We start from the raw sequence: 22,463 nt of genomic DNA, 5'->3' as shown, positions 1-22,463 counted from the left end.
GCTCCTCAGAAAGTGTTTATGACAGAAATGCAGCCCATTTGGCCCCATGTAATCAAAAGGCAGCAAATATATACAAAACCCATTCATGAATGAGGAATATTAATCAGTTCCCTGATGGGTCCCGGCAGGACTGCAGGGTGAGGTTGTACAGGGTGATACTCCCCAAGGGCAGCCCGCCTGACGATGAGTGAAGGCTGTGGGCCCACCTAGCACTCCAAGGAGATCCAAGGCAAAGATACGCCCCCCTCCCCACCCCAGGCAGTTTACAACTTCTATTTGTAAACCTGAAAGATGACTGTGATCACATGCAAACCGCTGATTCAGGCTGGGCATGCAGAGTATTGAAAAGGCAAAATGCCATCTCTGTTTTCTCACATGAGATAAGAGTTGGCCTTTTTTGAACAAAAAAAACAACACCCAACAACTTTCATTTCTTCCCTTTGGGCAAGATTAACCTCCAAACATGTTGACTAAAGTGTGAATCAATCAACCAACCGGTTCAAATTTAGGATTTTCTTTTAGCAAGGCTAGCGAGTGCTAACAGGTCCCTCTGGACTGTGATTTCAAGAGAAAATTTAGAAAGATGAGAAACTCAATGAATGAAACACTAAAAAACTCTGTGTCATTGATTCTCAGCCTTGCCATTATAAACGTCTGGGGAGCTTTTAAAAATTCTTGATCCCAACTCCAAGCCCAGAGGTTGGGATACGGTTAAAGGAGCAAGGCCCCAGCAGCTGCGTTTATGTTATCTTCTTCAGAAGAGCTGCAGAGGATGTGCCTGCAAGGTCGTTAGCTCAGGCACTGATGGAAGCGAAAAGCATATTGTGAAACCAGCAAGGGATATTTTACATTGAAGGACTTTCAAAATCACTAAATTTGCCTTATCTGGTTTGGCCCAGTGAATAGAGTGTCAGCCTTCCGACTGAAGAGTCCCGGGTTCAATTCCAGTCGGTCAAGAGCACATGCCAGGTTTCGGGCTCGATCCCCAGTGTGGGACTGCAGGAGGCAGCCAATCAGTGATTCTCTCTCTTCATTTATGTTTCTACTTCTCTCCCCGTCTCCCTTCCTCTCTGAAAGCAATAAAAATATATTTAAAAAAGAAAAGATTTGTCCTGGCTGGTTTGGCTCAGTGGATAGAGCGTTGGCCTGCGAACTGAAGGGTCCCAGGATTGATTCCGGTCAAGGGCACATGCCCAGGTTGAGGCTCTGTTCCCAGTTGGGGGCGTGCAGGAGGCAGCCGATCGATGATTCCCTCTCATTGATATTTCTATCTCCCTTTCCTTTCCTCTCTGAAATCAATAAAAATATATTTTTAAAAATTTTTTAAAAGAAAAAGAAAAGATTTAACAAATTGTCCTCCATGATGTTGGCTTTGACTACCTGCACAGACCCTGTGAGCAGCTATAAGATTTTGTGGCCTTTCAGAGAATAGCAATCGACCAACTCACATAAAGCAGGTCAAGTGACTAAATTGCTTGGAGTATCATCCCGTGCACCAAAGGGTTGTGGGTTTGATTCCTGGTCAGTTCACATATCTAGGTTGCAAATTCAATCCTCAGTCAGGGTGTGTGGGGTGTGTGTGTGTGTGTGTGTGTGTGTGTGTGTGCGCGTGTGCGCGCAGAAGGCAACCGATAGATGTTTCTCTCTCTCTCTCTTTTTCTCTCTCCCTCTTTCCTCTCTCTCTAAAAACAATAAAAACAGCCAAAACTGGTTTGGCTCAATGGATAGAGCGTTGGCTTGGGGACTAAAAGGTCCCGGGTTCAATTCCGATCAAGGGCATGAACCTTGGTTGCGGGCATATCCCCAGTAGGAGGTGTGCAAGAGGCAGCTGATCGATGACTCTCTCTCTCATCGATGTTTCTAACTCTCTCTCTCTCTCTCTCTCTCTCTCCCTTCCTCTCTGTACAAAATCAATAAAAATATAAAAAAAGAATCTGAAGCTCTCCTTAAAAACATATCCTCGGGAGATGATTTAAAAAAGCAAGCATTCTCAAGTGCAAGAAGCTTTTGTTTGAACCCCTCCCCCCTTGAATGACTCAGACACATTGAATTCTGAAACCCACCTAACCATCTGGAAGCCTCAGAATTGCTCAACTGTTGAAGTCAAATTCTCCCACATGGAAATGGACAAACAATGTGGCTTCCTCAGCCCAAATTTTCTTACCTTGTCCTCCATGTCCCAAGACACTGGAAATATGCATTACAGTGGTATAAACTATATGATGAAGACCCTCAGAAGTAGATTGCTCAAAACAGAAATGATCACACAGGTGCCTCTGGAAAGAACCAGGTTAAAGATGGTTGTAAGGAAAAATGTGTCATCATAACACACCATCCTACATATTTACTGCCATTCTTAATTCTTTTATCCTTCTACTAGAGAACAGGTGCATGGATTCGTGCACAGGTGGGGTCCCTCAGCTTAGCCTGCAGTTATCGGGCCGAAACCAGTTCTCTGACATCCCCCAAAGGGTCTCGGATTGTGAGAGGGCAGTTCTCGGGTGATGCACCCTGGAATTGGGATCTTTCCTCTCTGGTTCCAGGTGTGTCACCCAAGAACCACTGCTGCCAAGTCACCACAGCTCAGCAGCTCTTGTGTTGAGCATCTGCCCCCTGGTGATCAGTGTGTGTCATAGTTCCTGGTCGGATGGGCTAACAGTTGGAAGATCACTTAGGCTTTTATATATATAATGTCTTCATAAAAACCTCCATTGTGATCTCCTTAGAAAGCTGCTGATTATAATGAAACCAGGCAGAGACAAAGTACACTAGAGCAGATTGCACTAAAAACAACGACTGCTGTAATTATTGTGGCTCCATAATCATCTTCTTCCAAGAAGCTGAGCTAATAGTCATTTGCAGGCATGATCTCATTTATCTATATGGCAAACCTATCCATAGGTGGGGTATTATCATCCCATTATGCCTTTTGCACTTAGGACTGTCTCAAAATCACGTGGGAAACTGGCCGTAAAGATGAAACTGGAAACTGCGTGCTGCAATTTTTCACTTTCGTTCTGGACCTGTTAGAGCTTGTTGCCACTAGCTGCGAGGAGCAGGAGACATTGGGGGAAATGCGTGTGCATGTTGCCATCCAAATGTGAAAACAGCAATATCCAAGCCTGGGTGCTTGAAACACTCTCCAAAAAAGGAAACAGAAAAGATTCTAACACGTCACTAAAGGAAACTGTAGAATATCTCTAACACACATGCCAAAAGCACGTGAGTCTTCCAAGTGTTACACTATAAAAATAAAAGGCGGAGGGGTGGGGGGGGGGGGGAGGAGAAGATATATGAATTTAAAAAATCATGAAATCCAGAAACTTTTCCAGGCAAAAAGAAAACAAATTTGATATCAACGAATTTAAACAGGCAAGGTAACAGGAGCCATTCATGTTTTATTTTTAGTAGAATTTTGAACTCCAAGGAATTAAAAATATATCATATACACAAGACTGAATTAGCTTTTGTAAAAATTTTGAGCAATAAATTGAAGAAACATAGAAAAGGCAACAACTTAATACCTGACCCCTTATTGGAGCTCATAAATCAATTCCATAATTCTAAACTTTCAATTCAGTGATTTTTTTTTTTCTCCTGGTGTCGGTCTTTCTTAAAGATAATCACTTTATAGTCAACAGCACAGATCCTTTTATTTCATTTTGTAAAGTCATGGTCTAACAGAACTCTAGAATGTCAAGTGTACAAAACAGGAAACTTTCTGGTGAAAGTTCTGATTTTTAATAATCTGAGTTTTGCCGAGCTGGTGTGGTTCAGTGGCTGGGCACAGACCTATGAACCAGGAGGTCACAGTTCAATTCCTGGTCAGGGAAAATGCCCGGGTTATAGGTTCAATCCCCAGCAGGGGGGCATGCAGGAGGCACCCACTCAACGATTCTCTCTCATCATTGATGTCTGTATTTCTCTCCCTCTTCCTTCCTCTCTCTGAAATCAATACAAATACATTTCTTTATAATCTGAGTTTCCTCGTTAGCTAACTAACAAGTGGCCTGACTGGGCAACAACAGTCTCCTCTGTTCCATTCCAAAAGCTCATCAAAAGTCTCCCAGCAGTCCCCGGAGTCACCTGCCTGTCTCGTCATTCTTATCTTTCCATTTCAAGGTTTCAACCAAGTCTTGTGGATTCTGAGTATCAAGTTGTGAGGATGTAGGGAGATACAATGACACCGAAGGCAGTGAGGAACTGCTGGAGGTTTACAAGCAGCTCAGGTGAGTGGTCAGATCTCTGTTCGATAACAGGAGCACAGAAAAGTGAAAGGTGAGCAGCCTTCCAAAGGCCAGAACACTGGCTGAGGAACTCTTGCCTCACTCCAGGGAGACAGAATAAGGGACCAAAGCTACTTCCAACTCGGAGGCACTGGAACACAGGGGAGCTGACAGGTCTAAGAATTAGAGCAGACACTCTGGGGAGGGAGGGCATGTATGGGAGTGGGGGCGGGGAATTGGTAAGATATGTACACATATAATACCTTAATAAAAAAAAGGGGGGGGGATTAAAGCAATGGGTGCCTGATAAATGACTTAATATTGGGGTGAAGGGAAAGGGATATATTGTGAAAGACTCTAAAAAAGGTGATTAATCATTTGTGAAACTAAGAGGAGAGTAATGAAATCTATGGATATCAAGGGACTCAGGAGAAAAAAAGATTAAGAAGGAAAAGAATGGGGTAAATTTCAGACTTGCTGAACTTGAGACACTTGATGGCCAAGCAAAGACATCCACCTGGCATTGGAGATGAGGTCTGGAGTTCCAGAAACCGATATGGGACAGATCTTACATTCTCCCGCGTATACAAACTGAGTCTGGTTTTGGTTCCAGAGATTGCAGAGCCATTGTAATTCCAAAATGACAGAACAATACTCATTCAGCAGAGGTGATAAAAGCGTGAAAGCTAATCTGGTAGCTGAAGACGATGGCCCAATGCCAGCCAGAATTGGGATGTCTTCTGTGTTTTTGGTCGGTTTGGTTTTTGAAGGTGTGTGTGTGTATACAAATTTATTTGCTTGTTGTTTGTTGTAGTCATCTAAATATTAGCTAACTGCTTTCTCCCAAAAATGTACTTAATTGCTAGGATATGGTAAAGACTTTCTAATCACTGGCATGAATTTCTTTTTAAATAAATTTTTATTGTTCATATTAGTACAAAAGTTCCTCAATTTTTCCCCCCTCCATCAGGTTCCCACCCCACCCTCTGCCCTTTCCCCACCCCCCATTGTCCTCATCCATAGGTGCAGAGTTTATGTTCAGTCTCTTCCCGCACCTCCCACTCCTCTTTTCCCTGAGAATCGTCAGTCCACTCCCCTTCCATACCTCTGATTCTATTACATTCAACAGTTAATATTGTTCATCAGGTTTTTTAATTCCCTTGGTTTTTAGATTCACTTGTTGACAGTTACATATTTGTTGTTCATAATTTTTATCTTTATTTTCTTCCTCTTCCTAAATAAGCCCCTTTAGCAATTCATATAATTCTGGTTTGGCGATGATGAACTCCTTTAGCTTTTTTTTTTATTAGTGAAGCTCTTTATCTGGCCTTCGATTCTGAGTGATAGCTTTGCTGGGAAGAGTATTTTTGGCTGTAGGTTCTTGCTATTCATCACCTTGAATATTTCTTGCCATTCCCGTCTGGCCTGCATGGTTTCTGTTGAGAAATCAGCTGATAGTCGTATGGGTGCTCCTTTATAGGTAACTACCTGCTTTGCTCTTGCTGCTTTTAATATTCTCTCTTTGTCTTTTGCTCTTGGAATTTTAATTATGATGTGTCCTGGTGTGGTCCTCTTTGGGTTCCTTTTGTTTGGAGTTCTGTGTGCTTCCTGGACTTGTAAGTCTATTTCTTTCCCCAGGTGGGGGAACTTTTCTGTCAGTATTTCTTTTAGTATGTTTTCGGTATCTTACTCTTTCTCATCTTCTGGGACCCCCATAATTCTGATGTTGGTTTGCTTGAAGTTGTCCCAGAGGTTTCTTAGACTATCTTCAATTTTCTGGATTCTCTTGTCTTCTTGCTTCTGCGGAGGAGTGTCTTCTGGCTCTTTGTTTTCCAAATCTTTGACTTGATTCTGTTTTTAGGACTCTGTATAATATTTTTTTATTTCAGAGAATGTATTCTTTATTTCTAGTTGATCCCTTTTCATATCCTCATAGGTCTCGTTTATTTTATCGGCCATTTCTAGGGAATTTTTGAAAAACCTTATAAGCGTGGCTTTGAACTCTATATCCAGTCGCTTTTTGTCCTCCATTTCTTTCGTTTGTAATGTTTCCTTGTCTCGGCATTTTCGCTGCTTCCTGAGTTGGTAGGGTGGCTTTGTGTGTTAAGGTGTCCTATATGGTTCAGTGGGTCAGCTTCCCAGTTATCTGCGGTGGACACTCTTGGTGCACCCCTTTGTGGACTGTGTGTACAGCCTTTTGTAGTTAAGTCTTAATTGTTGTTGGTATCACTGGGAGGAATTGACCTCTAGGCTAATTGGCTGTGAGGATCAGCTGTGTCTATGCACAAAAGCCTCTGTGCTCAGCTTGGATGGGGAGGAGTTTCAGGGTGGAGCCTACAGCCTTGGCTTCCTGTCAGCCCCGCCCTATGAGGTTCCTGAGTCTCAGTGTTCCTCAGTGTCCTTTGGTACTCAGTGCTTTGGTACTTGCTGCAAGCACCTCTGAGAGAAAGGTGCCCTAGAATTTTGCCCACTACTCTCCCCCAATGAGCCCGGAACTAGGGTTCAGTGCAGTTGGAAGTGGGGTTCAATACATTCCGGAGATTTTGTCTCCTTCCCACTAGGGCAATCCAGCGGCACAGTCAACAGTCAGTCCTCTGCATGCAATGTGCGCGACTCCGAGGCTCTGCCTTTAACCACTCCCCTGAGTTTCTGTCTTACAGCCCAGATTCCCTCAGTATGAGCTTGGGCCCCCAGGGTCTGGTCTGGAACTGGGGTTCAGTGCAGCCGGAACTGGGGCTCAGCACAGTCTGGAGCTTTTGTCTCCTTCCCACTAGGGCAATCCAGCGGCACAGTCAACAACCACTCCTCTGCGCGCAATGTGTGTGACTCCGAGGCTCTGCTTTTCACCACTCCCCTGAGTTTCCGCCTTACAGCCTAGAATCCCTCTGTATGAGCCTGGGACACAGGGTCTCGCCCAGAACTGGGGTTCAGTGCAGTCGGTACTGGTTCAGCACAGTCCGGAGCTTTTATCTCCTTCCCGCTAGGGAACGCCAACCAGGTACTCAGCCGCCCCTCCTCTCCTGCTCCATCCTCTCCCCATGTGCACACTGTGTCTCTGTACCTTAGGCTTTTACAGCTTCTCTGATTTTCCTTCTGGTTTTCTCTTTCCTTCTAGTTGTAGAATTTCCAGTCAGTCAAATTTCCTGTAGTTCTGGATAATGTCCACTTTATATATTAGTTGTATTTTTTGAAATTGTTGTGTGAGGCTTCAGTTAGGCTTTTACCTTGGTTTCTCTCCTAATCACTGGAATGAAATTTTGAGTTTGCCTCCAGGTGAGAGAAGACGTCACCAGGGGGAAAGGTAGAAATAAGGCAATTAAAAAATTAAATTATGAGCCGAAACTGGTTTGGCTCAGTGAATAGAGCATCGGCCTGAGGATTAAAAGGTCCCGGGTTCGATTCTGGTCAAGGGCACGTACCTTGGTTGCAGGCACATCCCCAGTGGGGGGTGTCCAAGAGGCAGCTGGTCGATGTTTCTCTCTCATCGACATTTCTAACTCTCTCTATCCCTCTCAATTCCTCTCTGTGTAAAATCAATAAAAAATACATTAAAAAAATTAAGTTATGAAATATTCCGCTCTTCTTCTCTCTTCCAGGACTTGATTAGAACTAGCAAGAGACCTGTTTGATATCACTGTGCAGGGTGTGCACTGAACGAAATGAGGGTGTGCAATTCATATATTAAACCTTGTAGAAATGAATATCTATTAGGAAAATTTTCAGGAAGATGGAAGTAAAATGCCTTGAGGAAGGAGCATTTTTCTAATTTGCATAAAGAAGCTGTCTGGACGAGTGGAAGCTTTCCTTTCCTGCTGAAGATAGTTGGTTTGCTGGTGAGAAATGTAAAAGCAGTAACAATAATGTATATATTCATTTCACCCAAATATTAGAAGACTGAAAGGAAACACAATCCATTCCTTTGCTAGCTGCTGGAATTATACTACAGCGACCTACCTGGAATCCAGTTTTTAGTCAGAACAAACATAATTTATGATATACTCAGGCTTAAACTCTGAGTATGATATACTCAGGCTTAAATGCAATGTTCTTTTACCAAAGGGAAATGTGTAGGATCTCTAGCTTCTACTTACATCTTGTGGAAGTAGAGGAGACCAGAAGATATCTTAAGGTTTTTTCTAGGACTCTAGCATCAGTTCCTTAATTAGATGTTTTCTCACATGAAGACCCATCCTAGTCCATTTGGGCTGCTGTATCAAAAATACCTTAGACTGGGTGGTTTAAACAACAACTATTTATTTCTCAGAGTCCAGAAGGTTGGAAGTCCGATCAAGATCAAGATGCTGGCAGGTTCTGGGTCTGGTGAAGGCCCACTTGGCCACCTTACTGTGCCCTCACAGGGTAGAAACGGTAAAGGACTTCTCTGGGTCTTTTTTATGGGCACACTAATCCCATTTATGGGGGCTCTGCCCTCACGACTCAATCACTTCCCAAAGGCCCCATTTCCAAATACTGGGGATTAGGTCTCAACATATGAATTTTGGGGGCACAAAAGTATTCAGTCTGTAGCAACCTATTATCAAGAACACCAGAAATTATATATATATATATTTTTTCGTTTAAAAAATATATTATGCCTTAGCTGTTTTGACTAAGTGGATAGAGCGTCAGCCTATGGACAAAAAGGTCCCAGGTTCAATGGTCAAGGGCATGTACCACAGTTACAGGCTCCTCTTCAGCCTGGGCCCTGGTCAGGGCTTGTGTAGAAGGCAACCAATTGATGTGTTTCTCTCACATCGCTATTTCTGTCTTCCCCTCTCTCTTCTACTCTCTCTAAAAATCAATGGAAAAATATCCTCAGTGAGAATTAAAAAATAAAAATAATAAATAAATAAAACAAAGGCACTAAGTACCCAAAACTCACTACTTTCCTAAATACACACACACACACACACACACACACACACTCTGAGTGGCCAGATTATTATGATCTCTGAGCCTGCAGCCCAAGCATGTGCCCTTGACTGGAATCAAGCCCAGGACCCTCTAGTCTGCAGGCCAACGCTCTATCCACTGAGCCAAACCAGCTAGGTCTGAATCCTGACGTTTCAGAAGTTGGCCTTGCTCCCATGCTGCACCTGATTTGTCAGAAGGACCTAGAGGGAAAGGAATAGATAGATCGCTGTGTTTAGGGCGCCCCCTGATGTTCAATGAAGTTGAGGCTGCTTGGAAAACGGGCAGGGCTTTCAGTGGATGAGTGTATTTGGTCAAAGGTCGGGAACCACCTACTGCACTTTCATTCTTAGATAGGACCTTAGAAGTGATTAGATCAAGCTGACATTAGAAATGGGGAAATTGGCGCCCAAAGAAGTCAAATGTCTCACCCATGGTCTGTCCCTCAGCTGGTTAAATCTCAAACAGGAAAGAAGCTGTATTCCCTGACCCACACCTCCCATCAAGGCAAACTAATTCCAGTCTCTTCTTTTGAAAAATTTTAATATATATATTCTTATTGACCGTATTACAAATGCCTCCTGTTTTCTCCCTTACCTCCCCCCCACACACCTCCAGGCTTCACCTCCGTATTGTCCATCTCCATGGGCTATGCATATAAGTATATATAAGTAGGGGTGCATATAATCTTTCTGATTGATGTCTTGGGGGGGGTGGGGGGGGAGGGAGGTTAGAATATATTCCTAGAAGTGGGATCACTGGACCAAATGGCAGTTTCATTTTTAATTTTTTGAGGAAACTCCATACTGTTTTCCATAGTGGCTGCACCAATCTGCATTCTCATCAGCAGTGAACTAGTATTCCCTTTTCTCCACATCTTCACTAGCACTTGTTTGATGATAGCCATTCTGGCAGGTGTGAGGAGATATCTCATTGTGCTTCAAATTTGCATTACTCTAAAGATTAGTGATTTTGAGCATTTTTCTCATATATCCATTTGTTTGTCCTCTTTGGAGAAGTATCTATTCAGGTCCTCTGCCCACTTTTTAAATTAGATTGTCTTTCTTTTGTTCTATGAGTATTTTATATGTTTTGGAGATTAACCTCTTATCAGATGTATCATTGGCAAATATGTTCTCTCATACAATGGATTCCCTTTTCATTTTGATGGTGGTTTATTTTGCTGTGCAGAAACTTTTTATTTTGATGTAGTCCCATTTGTTTATTTTTTTGTTTCTCTTGCCCTAGGAGATGGATTAGTAAAATGTTTTGTGAGATGTTGGAGATTTTATTGCCTATGTTTTCTTCTAGGATATTTATAGTTTCATGGCTTACATTTAAATCTTTTTAAAAAATATATATTTTATTGATTTTTTTAAGAGAGGAAGGGAGAGGGATAGAGTGTTAGAAACATTGATGAGAGAGAATCATCGATCAGCTGCCTCTTGCACACCCCCTACTGGGGATGTGCCCGCAACCAAGATACATGCCCTTTGACCGGAATCGAACCCGGGACCTTTCAGTCCGCAGGCTGATGCTCTATCCATTGAGCCAAACCGGTTTTTCGGCTACATTTAAATCTTTTATCCATTTTGAGTTTATTCTTGTGTATGGTGTAAATTGGTGGTCTAATCTCATCTTTTTGCATGTGTTAGCTTTCCCAACACCAATTGTTGAAGAGATTAGACTGTCTTTACTCCATTGTATGTTCTTGCTTCTTTTGTCAAATAATTGACCATATGGTGTGGTAAATTTCTAGGGTCTCTGATCTGTTCCATTGATCCGTGTCTGTTCTTGTGCCAATACGAGGCAGTTTTTATTATGATGACTTTGTAATATAGTTTGATATCCGGCATTGTGATCCCTATTCCCCTCACAGGAGGTCAGACAGCCCCTCATCTTGGAAGTCTTCCTTGGTCTCTTATCACCAGGATCCTGTGATCCCTGACTCTCACATACAGGAAGCATCACTGGACACTTAAACATGGATGTCCCTGCATTGATACTTTGAACTTCTCTGTGTCAACAGCTAATTTCTAGGTAAATGACTGAGTTATAGGTGGGACTGTGAGAGACCTGAGAAGGTTCTAAATAAAAAGGGCACTTATCCAGGGCCAGGGCTGAGTTGAAATTCACTATGAACTAGGCAGCCTGAGGGCAAGAGAAGGGAGTGGATCCATCCTGCAAGAGCTAAGGAGAAATTTTAGAAAATTCGCATCTCTTCCTGGTTCTCTGGGATATGTAGAAATGTTCTTGGTTTTCCTAGAGAAGGAGTAAGCTTTGGAAAGCCTACTCTGTAAGGTAGAGAAGTGAGAGGTGTCAAGGTGAAAATGCCCACCCACCAAGTGAAGTGGGGCTTGCTCTCTGGCACCTCAGTTGAGGTGTCCCCAGATGGCAGCAGCACAGCCAGTTCTCAGAGATAAGAGACACACACACACACACACACACACACACACACACACACACACAGACCCAGAGAGTCCTAGCCGGTTCAGTGGACATTTGATTCTGGTCAAGGACACATGCCCACTGTGTCCTTCATTCTCATCATGGATGTTTCTATCTCTCTCACTCTCTCCACTCCTCTATGAAATAAAAAAAAACATTGAATTTAAAAAGGCTCGGCCCCGCGCTATGGCCAAAGAGGTCCTCTTCCCCAGGAGATAAATGAGTTTGCCTATAATTTCCTGGACTCCCAGGGAGGAAAAAGGTCTCAGGCCACCGGCAGTGGAGTGTTTGGGTTGAGAACTGGTGCTCTGATGAACCCGCGGGGAGAAGACTGCACCCCTCCCTTCTTCGTGTAAATGAAGTTAAAAGGGCATGTGACCTGGACGAGCCCGCATACCTCCGGCGCTCACGGAATCCCGGGAACAGATTAGCAACCCGCAGCAGAAGCTGGGAAACTGGACTGCCCGACCCTCTCTGCCCCGCATTAACTCCAAAACCGGAAAAGCAGCTTCCCCTCGCTTCCCTTCCGCGCGCCGATGGGCGGAGCCGGATGTGGAAGGCACTGCGGGCGCCACTGGGAAATGTAGTCTTTGAGGCAAGCGCGTTGGAGAGGGGTCGGGCACAACGGAGTACTACGCTCATGGCCCTGTACATGTTTTATGAACGTGGTTTGAAGAATAAAAAGTGTAAGCCAGGCGCCACACTGGTTATTCTCCAGGGACCGGAGTAAGTTATCCCGCAGTGCTCCCTCGGAGGCCAATGGGAGCGCGGGCCAGCTGCGCGCTCCGGCCCAGCCGAGCATCCTGGGGGCGTGGTCCACGCGCCGTGGAGGATTCTGGGTAATGTAGTCCGGCCGCGTGGCTGGAGTCGGTCCCCAGCTGGTGGCTGCATTGACCCCTTGTTCTTCCGGTGGCGCTGGTGAGTGAGGATCCCGCGGCACTTTTGCCTCACCGTGCCCTTCCCTGCTCCGGAAGGTGGGTCTGAAAGGCTTGCTGGGGGCTGGGGCTGAGGATGGTGCTGTGGGCGGGCGAGGAGGTAGGGATGGGGGCGTGCTGTCGTGGCTCAGGCCGTGCGCTACCGGATGTCTTGTTTGGGGGTGTGGGCGCGCATCTCCGACGTGAGTGAAGCTCAACCTTGAAGCCCAGGGATGGTGGGTGCTGAGCTCCGGCCTAGGGTCCCTGTGGGTTTGACATGTTTGGCCTTGGCCGAAATAGGGGTATTGGAGGGGGAGGGGTGTCTCTCAGGCCACAAGTCCCTGGGTTTTGAGGGGTTGAGTAAGTAGGCTCTGGGGGTCCTGTCATTCCCCAGGTGGTGGAGTGGGGCTGCCACTGGGGTTTTGGTGGATGGGGGCTGACAGTCTTACTTCGAGCTTTGCTGAGGTGGGGTGCGGGACTGGCGGGCTTGGCCAAAGGTCCCTGGTTTGGACTAGGTGTTGGAATGGCCATTTTTTTGCGCGATCTTAGGGTCTCAAATTGGCAGGTCACCCCTAGGTTCGGGCCTTGGAAGAAGTAGGGCTGGGGGCCCCTGGGCAAGTTTTTCAGAGATCCGGAGGGCTGTCACTGATCCCAGGAATCATGAATCCCCACATCTCTGGTGTGGCCAGGCTTTGGGGCTTTAAGCTTTATTTTAACTTTTTATTACAGAAAATTTTAAGACGTTAGTAGATAGAACTTCATAGAACCATCACCCAGATTCAGTGCTTATCACCTCCTGACCCCTCATTTCACCTCAGAATGACACACTGAGAGCCCTTATAATCCACCGTGGTTTCATATCACCCACAGCCAGATTCCATCCAGGCTCTGTCACTTTATAGCTGTGCCCCCTTGGGCAAGAAACTGACCTCACTTGTGCCTCAATTTTCTTATCTGTAAAATGATAACAAATCCTTACTTCATTGGGTTGGGAAGGTAGAATGAGGTAAAGCTTGTACAGTGCCTGGAACAGTCTCTGGTATATACACTGAGTGACCAGATTATTATGATCTCTGAACACATAATAATCTGGCCACTCAGTGTGTGTGTGTGTGTGTAAAATTAGAGGCCTGGTGCATGAATTTGTGCATGGGTGGGGTCCCGCCAGCCTGGCCAGGAGTAAGGGACATGGGCCGTTGGCTCTCCTGCCTGCTGGTTGAACTACCTTTATTATATAGGATATACACTGAGTGGCCAGATTAGTATGTGTTCAGAGATCATAATAATCTGGCCACTCAGTGTATATACTAAGTGCCTGGTAGGTGTTAACTTTCCTCATTAGAGCAAAGGTGAGAGAGGATCAGCTCAGGGTCAGCACCAGTAGCATGTGGGAGCAGGCAGTGTTCACAGCCCACACTCTCTTCCCAGCAAGCTGCCCACCATCTTTTGTAATGTGACAGCTCCATTCTTGATGCTTTTAAGGACGAGGAAGCCCTACCCTGCTGGATCTTGAGGGTTTCCAGTGATGCTCCGTAATCTTTTTGTTCTTGATCTGCCCCCCTGTCTCCTGCTGCCCAGAGAGGACGTCCTAGTGGGCAAAGGGAGGATCTGGGCTCTGGCAGCCCAGCTTCAGGGAGGGTCCTACTTGTCTTTTGCATGTGAACTCCTGGTGGGGTTTCCTTTGCTCACCTTTGATATCCAGTGATCAGAGCCCCAGCTGGTTTCCCCAGGAAACAAAGCCTATGGTATGAGTGACAGTTTTCACAGGGACTGTTCTTCAGACCTGGGGCCCTCATTCGTGACCTCTCAGTCCTTACCCCCCGCATTTCTTCTCTCAGCATTTGTGCAGACTGCTCACTTCAGAGCTCGTCTGTTTGTGAAGTTGTCAACATTCTGATTTTTTTTCCATCCAATACCCTCACTTACTCTTTTTCCCTACTAGAGTGGTTTGCAGCAAATTGTCATAGCATTTCACCTTAAATACTTCAGTAGGTATCTCTAACACAGAAGAGCTTTTTAATTTAAGGGAATCACAATTGTTATACCCAACAGAATCAATATTTCTTTCCCCGGTTGTTTAATTTTTTTTCTTTGAACAGCCCTTGTCAGGAGTGGAAGAGGAAGACATTTCTGGAATCTAGGGTGCTGGTTTGGTTTTTTTTTTCTCTTTCCTCCCGTTTCTTCTGATCTCCTTGATCTAGGTCAGTGGTTGGCAAACTCATTAGACAGCTGAGCCAAATATCAACAGTACAATGATTGAAATCTCTTTTGAGAGCCAAATCTTTTAAACTTCTAACGCCACTTCTTCAAAATAGACTCGCCCAGGCCGTGGTATTTTGTGGAAGAGCCACATTCAAGTGGCCAAAGAGTCGCATGTAGCTCGCAAAGCGCAGTTTGCTGACCACGGATCTAGGTTAATAGCTGCAGCTGCTACCAGTTCCTTGCCTCTTTCCAAACCTCCCTCCCTTTTGATTGGCTGTGTATCCTCTCAGTTCTACCTAATCGGTACCCCTTAATTCCTCCTTCTTCCCTTTGTCTCTACTCCTGCACTACCCTAGCTTCCTGTCTCCTCTCCACCTTCTTGCCTGTCTCCCCCGCCCCTCCTCTTAACTTGGGCTTCTAAAGTATAAATACAGTCATGCATTGCTTAGTGATGGGGGTATGTCCTGAGTAGTGTGCAGTCCGGAGATTTTGTCATTGTGTGAACATTATAGAGTGTACTTACACACACCTCAGTGATGGACTAGTAAGCTTCCGTAAAGATGGAAGTTAGCAGGGTTGGAGGGTGAGGAGGGAGTTATTGTCTAATGGTTATAGAGCTTCAGTGTGGGGTGATGAACGAATTCTGGAGATGGATATCGGTGATGGTTGTACAATGTGAATATACTTAATCGTTCAGAAATGTACACATAAAACAGGCTCAGTGGTTGAGCATTGCCCTATGATCCAGGAGATTAAAGTTCAGTTCAGTCAGAGCACATGCCTTGGCTCGATCCCCAGGAGTGGGTGTACAGGAGACAGCCAATCAATGATTCTCTCTTATCACTGATGTTTCTCCCTCTCTCTCCCTCTCACTTCCTCTCTGAAATCAGTAAAAATATTTAAAATTTAAAAATGATTTTTAAAAAAGTAAAATTTTGTTTTGTATATTTTATGATAATAAATTTTAAAACCTACAGGTATCTACACTCCACCTATGCTGTTTTACCAGTAGGTGCCTATTCCTCCTGGGTAGTCCTCCCTGTCCATGTTGTGGCTTCCATTCTCCCTTTGCTCACAGTCCTCTTCTCTGCTTCCTTTATCAAGACCAAGTTCTTAAGGACTCTCTCATGAAATCTTTCTTATTCTTTTTTAAAATATTTTTTTCTTTATTAAGGTATTACATATGTGACCTTATCCCTCCATGCCCCCCCTTGCTGATTCCCTCACCCCCCAAGTGTCTGTGTCCATTGGTTAATGCTTATGTACATTCATATAAGTCCTTTGATTGACCTTTCCCCTTTTCCCCCACCCTCCCCTGCCTTCCCTCGGAGGTACTACCATGTTTCCCCAAAAATAAGACCTAGTGCATGGAAAGATAAGACAGCCCCTGAAAATAAGACCTAGCACAACTTTGGGAGAAAATATTAATATTAGACACTGTCTTATTTTCGAGGAAACAGGGCAGTATGAAATCTTCAGTGTGCCCTCCATTTTGAAAAAAATATTAAGGATATGAGTAGAACTGGACAAGGGGTTGAGAATGGAATTAGAAATTAGAAATAAATTTGTAGATTGAATGGCCAAGAAGGTTGGCCCTGAGCATCTATTGTGTGGGGCTGTAAGTTTGCTGTTATCCACATTTCACAGGTGAGAAAATTAAGGCACTAGTTGACAGCAAAGTTGGGCCCCAAACCCAAGCATTTTGATTCAAGTCCCTGCTCTTCACCACTTCCCGCTTGTGCCTCTCAGGCCTGAGAAGGCTGAGGGGCCATGGGATTCAGGGGAAGGATTGAGTTGTAGTTTAGTCGATGCCATTATTGAATGATATGAACTTAGTCACTCAGATGCTCCAGTATTTTGTTGTTGTTAATCCTCACCTGAGGGTATTTTTCCATTGATTTTCAGAGAGACTGGAAGGGATGGGGAGAGATAGAGAGAAAAAACATCGATGTGAGAGAGACACATCAATTGGTTGCCTCTTGCACAAGCCCCGACTAGGACCGGGCGTCAAGCCTGCAATCGAGGTATATGCCCTTGACCAGAATCGAATCCAGGACCCTTCAGTCTGAGGGCTGATGCTCCATCCACTGAACCAAACCAGCTAGGGCCTGGTGCTTCAATATTGATTCATTTGGTTATGCTGTTTAATTTTTTAAATTCTTAAAACTCATAAAGTCTTTTATGTTTTACTATTGCTTAATTTATATATGTTGTCTTTTCTTCTCTCTGCCTAGATTTAAAGTTTCTGAGAGCTAGGGACTCTTTTTTTACATTTACAGGGTGTCCCCAAAAAAATGTATCGATATATACACTTTAACAGCTGATAGCTCAACTTTGAAAATGAAATGCATTGTAATAAACACTGCCTTTATACAAAGTGTGTATATACATTTTGGGGGGATGCCCTATATTCTCCAAACAGTTCACCCAGGGTCTTGAATGTGTAGATTCACAAGTGCTGCTTGCTGGATAGCCACAGAGATTTACAGGTTTTGGAACGCTGGCACCAAGGTCGCAGTCAAAGGCAGGATTTAGATATCTCTCCTGCCTCCCCCAGGGTCGCTGTCTCTCTGCCCCTTACCTTGCGTCACGGGCAAGGCTGGCTCCTTGGTGAGCAGGGCTGTGTTTTGTTTTACAGGCACACATGGCATTCAGGGATGTGGCTGTGGATTTCACCCAGGAAGAGTGGCTGCTGCTGAGCCCCGCTCAGAGGTCGCTGTACAGGGAGGTGATGCTGGAAAACTACAGCAACCTGGTCTCACTGGGTAAGCCTGGCATCTCTTTGGACCCCCATGCATGCTGCTGGGCATTGAAGGTCTTGCCTTCTGACTTGGCCCTCAAGTCCATAAGGTGCAGCCACTTTGTTTTCTTTCTCCGTGAGCAGGAATCCCATTTTCTAAACCAAAGCTCATCACCCAGCTGGAGCAAGGAAAGGAAACCTGGAGAGAGGAGAGAAAATGCTCACCAGCCACTTGTCCAGGTGAGTGGGGAACTGGGCAAATGGGTCATAGAGCTGCGTGTGGGCAGCTCGGGGGTAGGGGAGAGGAGGCATTGCTCAGGTGGAGGGAGGGAAGACCTGCTCCTCACCCCGCAGGCTGCTGTTTGCATTGCCTGGCACAGCCGCCTCCCTGCCAGACCTTCATCCCTACCCTGGGGCGGGCCTTTCCTGGTGTGTCTTCCTCCCCCAGAAGCCTTTCTACCTTCTGCTGAGTCTCCCTCTCAACCTCACTCATTCTCTTCATAGTCACAGACTTCTTTCTCTTTACTTTTTTTTTTTTTTTTTTTTTTTAAAGATCAAGCAAGAATGTGGAAAAATTCTGAGTGAGCTAAAGAACTAAGGCAAGCCCAGGGAGAGGGTGGAAGGCTAAAAATCCAACCAAGAAATTGAATTCTTAAAAAATTGTGAGCCAGAAGTAGTTTTTACATTTTTAAATAGTTACATAAGTACAAAATAGCCTCAATTTTATGCTTCTTACCCTCAAAGCTTAAAATTATTTGCTACCTGACTGTTTAAGAAAAAGTTTGCTGACTTATGCTCTAAGGAATTACAATATATTGCCCTAACTTTTCCTATCCTACTTATTATGGCTACCACTTTATGTAAAAATGTAAGAACATTGCAATTGCATAGTTCCACTTACCCCTTTCCCCAACATTCTTTATTCTATAGTTCCTATTTGTATTACGCTTATATACATTGTAAATTCCCTAATACGATATGTTGTTTTTTTAAAATTTATTTTTTTACAGAGGGGAAGGGAGAGGGAGAGGGAGAGAGAGTTAGAAACATCGATGATAGAGAAACATTAATCAGCTGCCTCCTGCACATCCCCTACTTGGGATGTGCCTGTAACCAAGGTACATGCCCTTGACCAGAATTGAACCTGGGACCCTTGAGTCCCCAGGCTGATGCTCTATCCACTAAGCCAAATCGGTTAGGGCTCGATATGTACTTTTTTAATCAAGAAGAAATTATTTTATAAGCATTCAGATAATTTACCATTTTCTATACTCTTCATTTTCTTTCTGGGGATCTGAGTTTCCACCTGATGATATCCTTTCTCTTTAGCCTAAGTAACTTGTCTAACATTCCTTGTGCAGGTGGCACTGTATTTGCTTACATTTTGTTTTTCTGAATGTTGACATCTCCTACTTAAGAAGTATTATAAGAAGAAAATTTTTCTTTTATATTGATTTCTGGGGAAGTCCACTTATATTAATTATAGAAATTATCAGGAATTGAACTGATCAGGAGCTCCAGCAAGGGGCATCTCTTAAGGCTGTTTGTGTTGCCCATTGCATTATGGCACAAAGAAATCTTCTAACAAACATTCATTAATGAGTGGGGAAACTATTTAGGCATCTCACACACAACCTCTTCTTACACTAGGAGTTCTCCAGTCTAGATGACTTCTCTCTCAATCTATCCCTTTGTCTTCAGAGGGAAATCGGGAAAGACATGGCATTTCTACATGGGTCCTCTGGTTAGAGATCTCTCAGTCACCGAAAATACTTGTGGACCCAATTATATAAATGTGGGTGGTTGTGAGTTAGGAGATGGTTGTAGTGAGGGGGTGAGACTTGCATCTTGGCCCTATTTACAGATCTGAAACTGCCTATGATGATTTTATAGTGTGATACAACCAATAGAATAGGTTCAGGAATGGATTTTCTGGATTGTAGTGGAAATTGGAATATGTTGTGATGGGCTGGAAAAGGATCATGTAAAGGAAGGTCTTGTTTGGGTAGCACTTAAGTTTTAAGTATTTTGAAGAACAGGGAATTGAGTCTCTCCGTCAGACTCAGCAGAATTACTTGGGTTGCCCTCCTGAACCTCAGCTCTGGCTCTGCCTCTTCTCTCTGCAGGAGAACCAGCGCCAGAGCTCCACCTGTGTGCTCTCTGCCCTCCGGATTTCTCTGGTCAGAAGTTCCACGTGCGGCACATGCTGTGTAGTCATCCCCCTTGGATCTTCCCACGCTTGTGCGCAGAAAATCACGTCCAGCCAGGGGATCTGTGCCAGGGGGACCAGAGAAAGCAGCAACAAGCCTCTGACCCAAGTTGCTGGGGTGATAAAGCAGAAGGTCAAGGGAAAGAAGGCACCAAGCCTTCATTTGGAAAAACAAAGAAAAGAGCTTTAACAGCATTATCCAAGCCACCCCAAAGGCAGCCAGTCAGCTCTAGGAATGGCATCAGAGGGGTGGAGACAGAGGCCACCCCGGCCCAGATGGAGAATCTGGAGGAAACAGACAAATTACTGCAGAGGATAGAAGTCTTGGGATTTGGAACAGTCAATTGTGGAGAATGTGGACTGGGCTTCAGCAAGATGACAAACCTGCTCAGTCACCAGAGGATACACTCAGGGGAGAAGCCATATGTGTGCGGGGTGTGCGAGAAGGGCTTTAGTCTAAAGAAGAGCCTTGCCAGGCACCAGAAGGCACACTCGGGGGAGAAACCTATCGTGTGCAGAGAGTGTGGACGAGGATTTAACCGGAAGTCAACACTCATCATACACGAGAGGACACACTCAGGTGAAAAGCCTTTTATGTGCGGTGAATGCGGGCGAGGCTTCAGTCAGAAGTCAAACCTCATCATACACCAGAGGACACACTCGGGGGAGAAGCCCTACGTGTGCCGGGAGTGCGGAAAAGGCTTCAGCCAGAAGTCAGCGGTCGTTAGACACCAGAGGACGCACTTGGAGGAGAAGACCATCGTGTGCAGTGATTGCGGACTAGGCTTCAGCGACAGGTCAAACCTCATCTCACACCAGAGGACGCACTCGGGGGAGAAGCCTTACGCCTGCAAGGAATGCGGGCGATGCTTCAGGCAGAGGACGACCCTTGTCAACCACCAGAGGACACACTCAAAGGAAAAGCCTTATGTGTGCGGCATGTGTGGGCACAGCTTTAGCCAGAATTCAACCCTCATCTCCCACAGGCGGACGCACACCGGGGAGAAGCCTTACGTGTGTGGGGTGTGTGGGCGAGGCTTTAGCCTGAAGTCACACCTCAATCGACACCAGAACATACACTCAGGGGATAAGCCCATCGTGTGCGAGGACTGCGGGCGGGGCTTCAGCCAGCAGTCCAATCTCATCAGACACCAGAGGACACACTCCGGGGAAAAGCCCATGGTGTGCGAGGAGTGCGGGCGAGGCTTCAGCCAGAAGTCAAACCTCATTGCACACCAGAGGACACACTCAGGGGAAAAGCCATACGTGTGCAGAGAGTGTGGGCGAGGCTTTAGTCACCAGGCAGGTCTCATCAGGCACAAGAGGAAACACTCGAGGGAGAAGCCCTACATGTGCAAGCAGTGCAGCCTAGGCTTTGGCAACAAGTCAGCTTTAATCACCCACAAGTGGGTCCATTCAAAAGAGAAGCCCTGTGTATGCAGAGTGTGCGGCCAAGGCTTTATCCAAAAGTCATACCTCGTCTTACATCAGATGACACACCAGGAGGAGAAGCCTTAGGTGTGCGAGATGTGGGCGAGGCTCGCCTCAGCAGACACAGGAGAATGAAGTCTCTCCACCACAAACTGCCACTCCAGATTGACAGACCTATTGAGCAATCAAAATGTCTGGGATGTGTTCACTCTTAGCAATCTTCTGACCTGTTACCCGCTCTTTAAAAATGAAAATGCTGGTGAGGACTAAATCAAAATTTTTACACTTTGATGAAATGGGGTAGAAAAATGCATTCCGTAAGTGGTCAAAGGACATTTGGTTCATTTACTTTCTTCACACAAAGTCTTCATGTTTTGTGGCCTTTAATAAACTTTGCTTCTTTACAACTCTCTAAACTTAGCTGTGTATCTCACTTACTCATCTATAAAAATAGGGAATCAGGAGTAGTATAGATAATCTTGAATTCCTAAGTCCACTATTTTTACAAGAATTCAATTCTTGCCCTGGCAGGTTTAGCTCGGTGGATAGAGTGTCAGCCTGCGGACTGAAGGGTCCCGGGTTCGATTCTGGTCAAGATCATGTACCTTGGTTGCAGGCACATCCCCAGTAGGAGGTGTGCAGGAGGCAGCTGATCGATGTTTCTCATCAATGTTTCTAACTCTATCACTCTCCCTCCCTCTCTGTAAAAAACCAATAATATATATATATATATATATATATATATATATATATATATATATATATATTTTTTTTTTTTTTTTTTTTTAAGAATTCAATTCTTTGGAAGACATAGAGTCACTAGTATATTCATTAGAAAGTCTAGTCCCTTACATAGAGAGAAACTTTAGGAACTGTATTTAGAGATTTCGGGTGAGGGGAGGAAACCTTCCAGGTTTCTTCCAGAGAATACGGCTTCCTCTGGAGTCTACCTGCATCTGGAGCTGCCCTCTTCCCTCGGCTGCTGTGACAGTTCCCCGTCTTGCATCTCTCCTCTTAGCTCTCAAATGTCTATTGTTGTCTTTGCTAAACCATCTCCTAGCCACCTTTCTTGCTTTTTGTCAGGCTTTGTCCCTACTTCTCCCATTATGGAGCCTCCTTAATAATACACTGACCCCAGCACTCCAATCCCGGGGGGTCTTTCCTCTTTGACCAAACAAATTAGTGTCAGAGCCGAGACCGGTTTGGCTCAATGGATAGAGCGTCGGCTTGGGGACTGAAGGGTCCCGGGTTCGATTCCGGTCAAGGGCATGTACCTTGGTTGCGGGCACATCCCCAGTAGGGGGTGTGCAAGAGGCAGCTGGTCGATGTTTCTCTCTCATCGACGTTTCTAGCTCTCTATATCTCTCCTTCCTCTCTGTAAA

General features: G+C 45.0%; 1 protein-coding gene across 2 annotated transcripts; it reads left to right on the top strand.

Moving 5' to 3' along the window:
- Positions 1-12,636: 12,636 nt before the first annotated feature.
- Positions 12,637-21,508, top strand: ZNF133 (zinc finger protein 133; the record flags this gene model as incomplete). Of its 2 annotated transcripts, XM_084887638.1 has the most annotated exons (4): positions 12,637-12,735; positions 17,340-17,466; positions 17,586-17,681; positions 19,568-21,508. In XM_084887638.1, the coding sequence occupies 4 exons, from the start codon at positions 12,733-12,735 to the stop codon at positions 21,166-21,168; spliced, it is 1,827 nt and encodes a 608-aa protein (XP_084743764.1). In that variant the 3' UTR covers positions 21,169-21,508. The 2 variants fall into 2 exon arrangements, with proteins under 2 accessions (XP_084743764.1, XP_084743765.1); XM_084887639.1 differs by lacking the exon at positions 12,637-12,735 and having other exon boundaries at positions 17,346-17,466; positions 19,568-21,489.
- Positions 21,509-22,463: the final 955 nt, after the last annotated feature.

This window comes from Pipistrellus hanaki (assembly GCF_964339955.1).
Source record: "Pipistrellus hanaki genome assembly, chromosome: 6".
Taxonomy (NCBI): domain Eukaryota; kingdom Metazoa; phylum Chordata; class Mammalia; order Chiroptera; family Vespertilionidae; genus Pipistrellus; species Pipistrellus hanaki.
The sequence above is the reverse complement of the archived record's forward strand: the minus strand, read 5'-3'. Positions and strand labels throughout refer to the sequence as shown.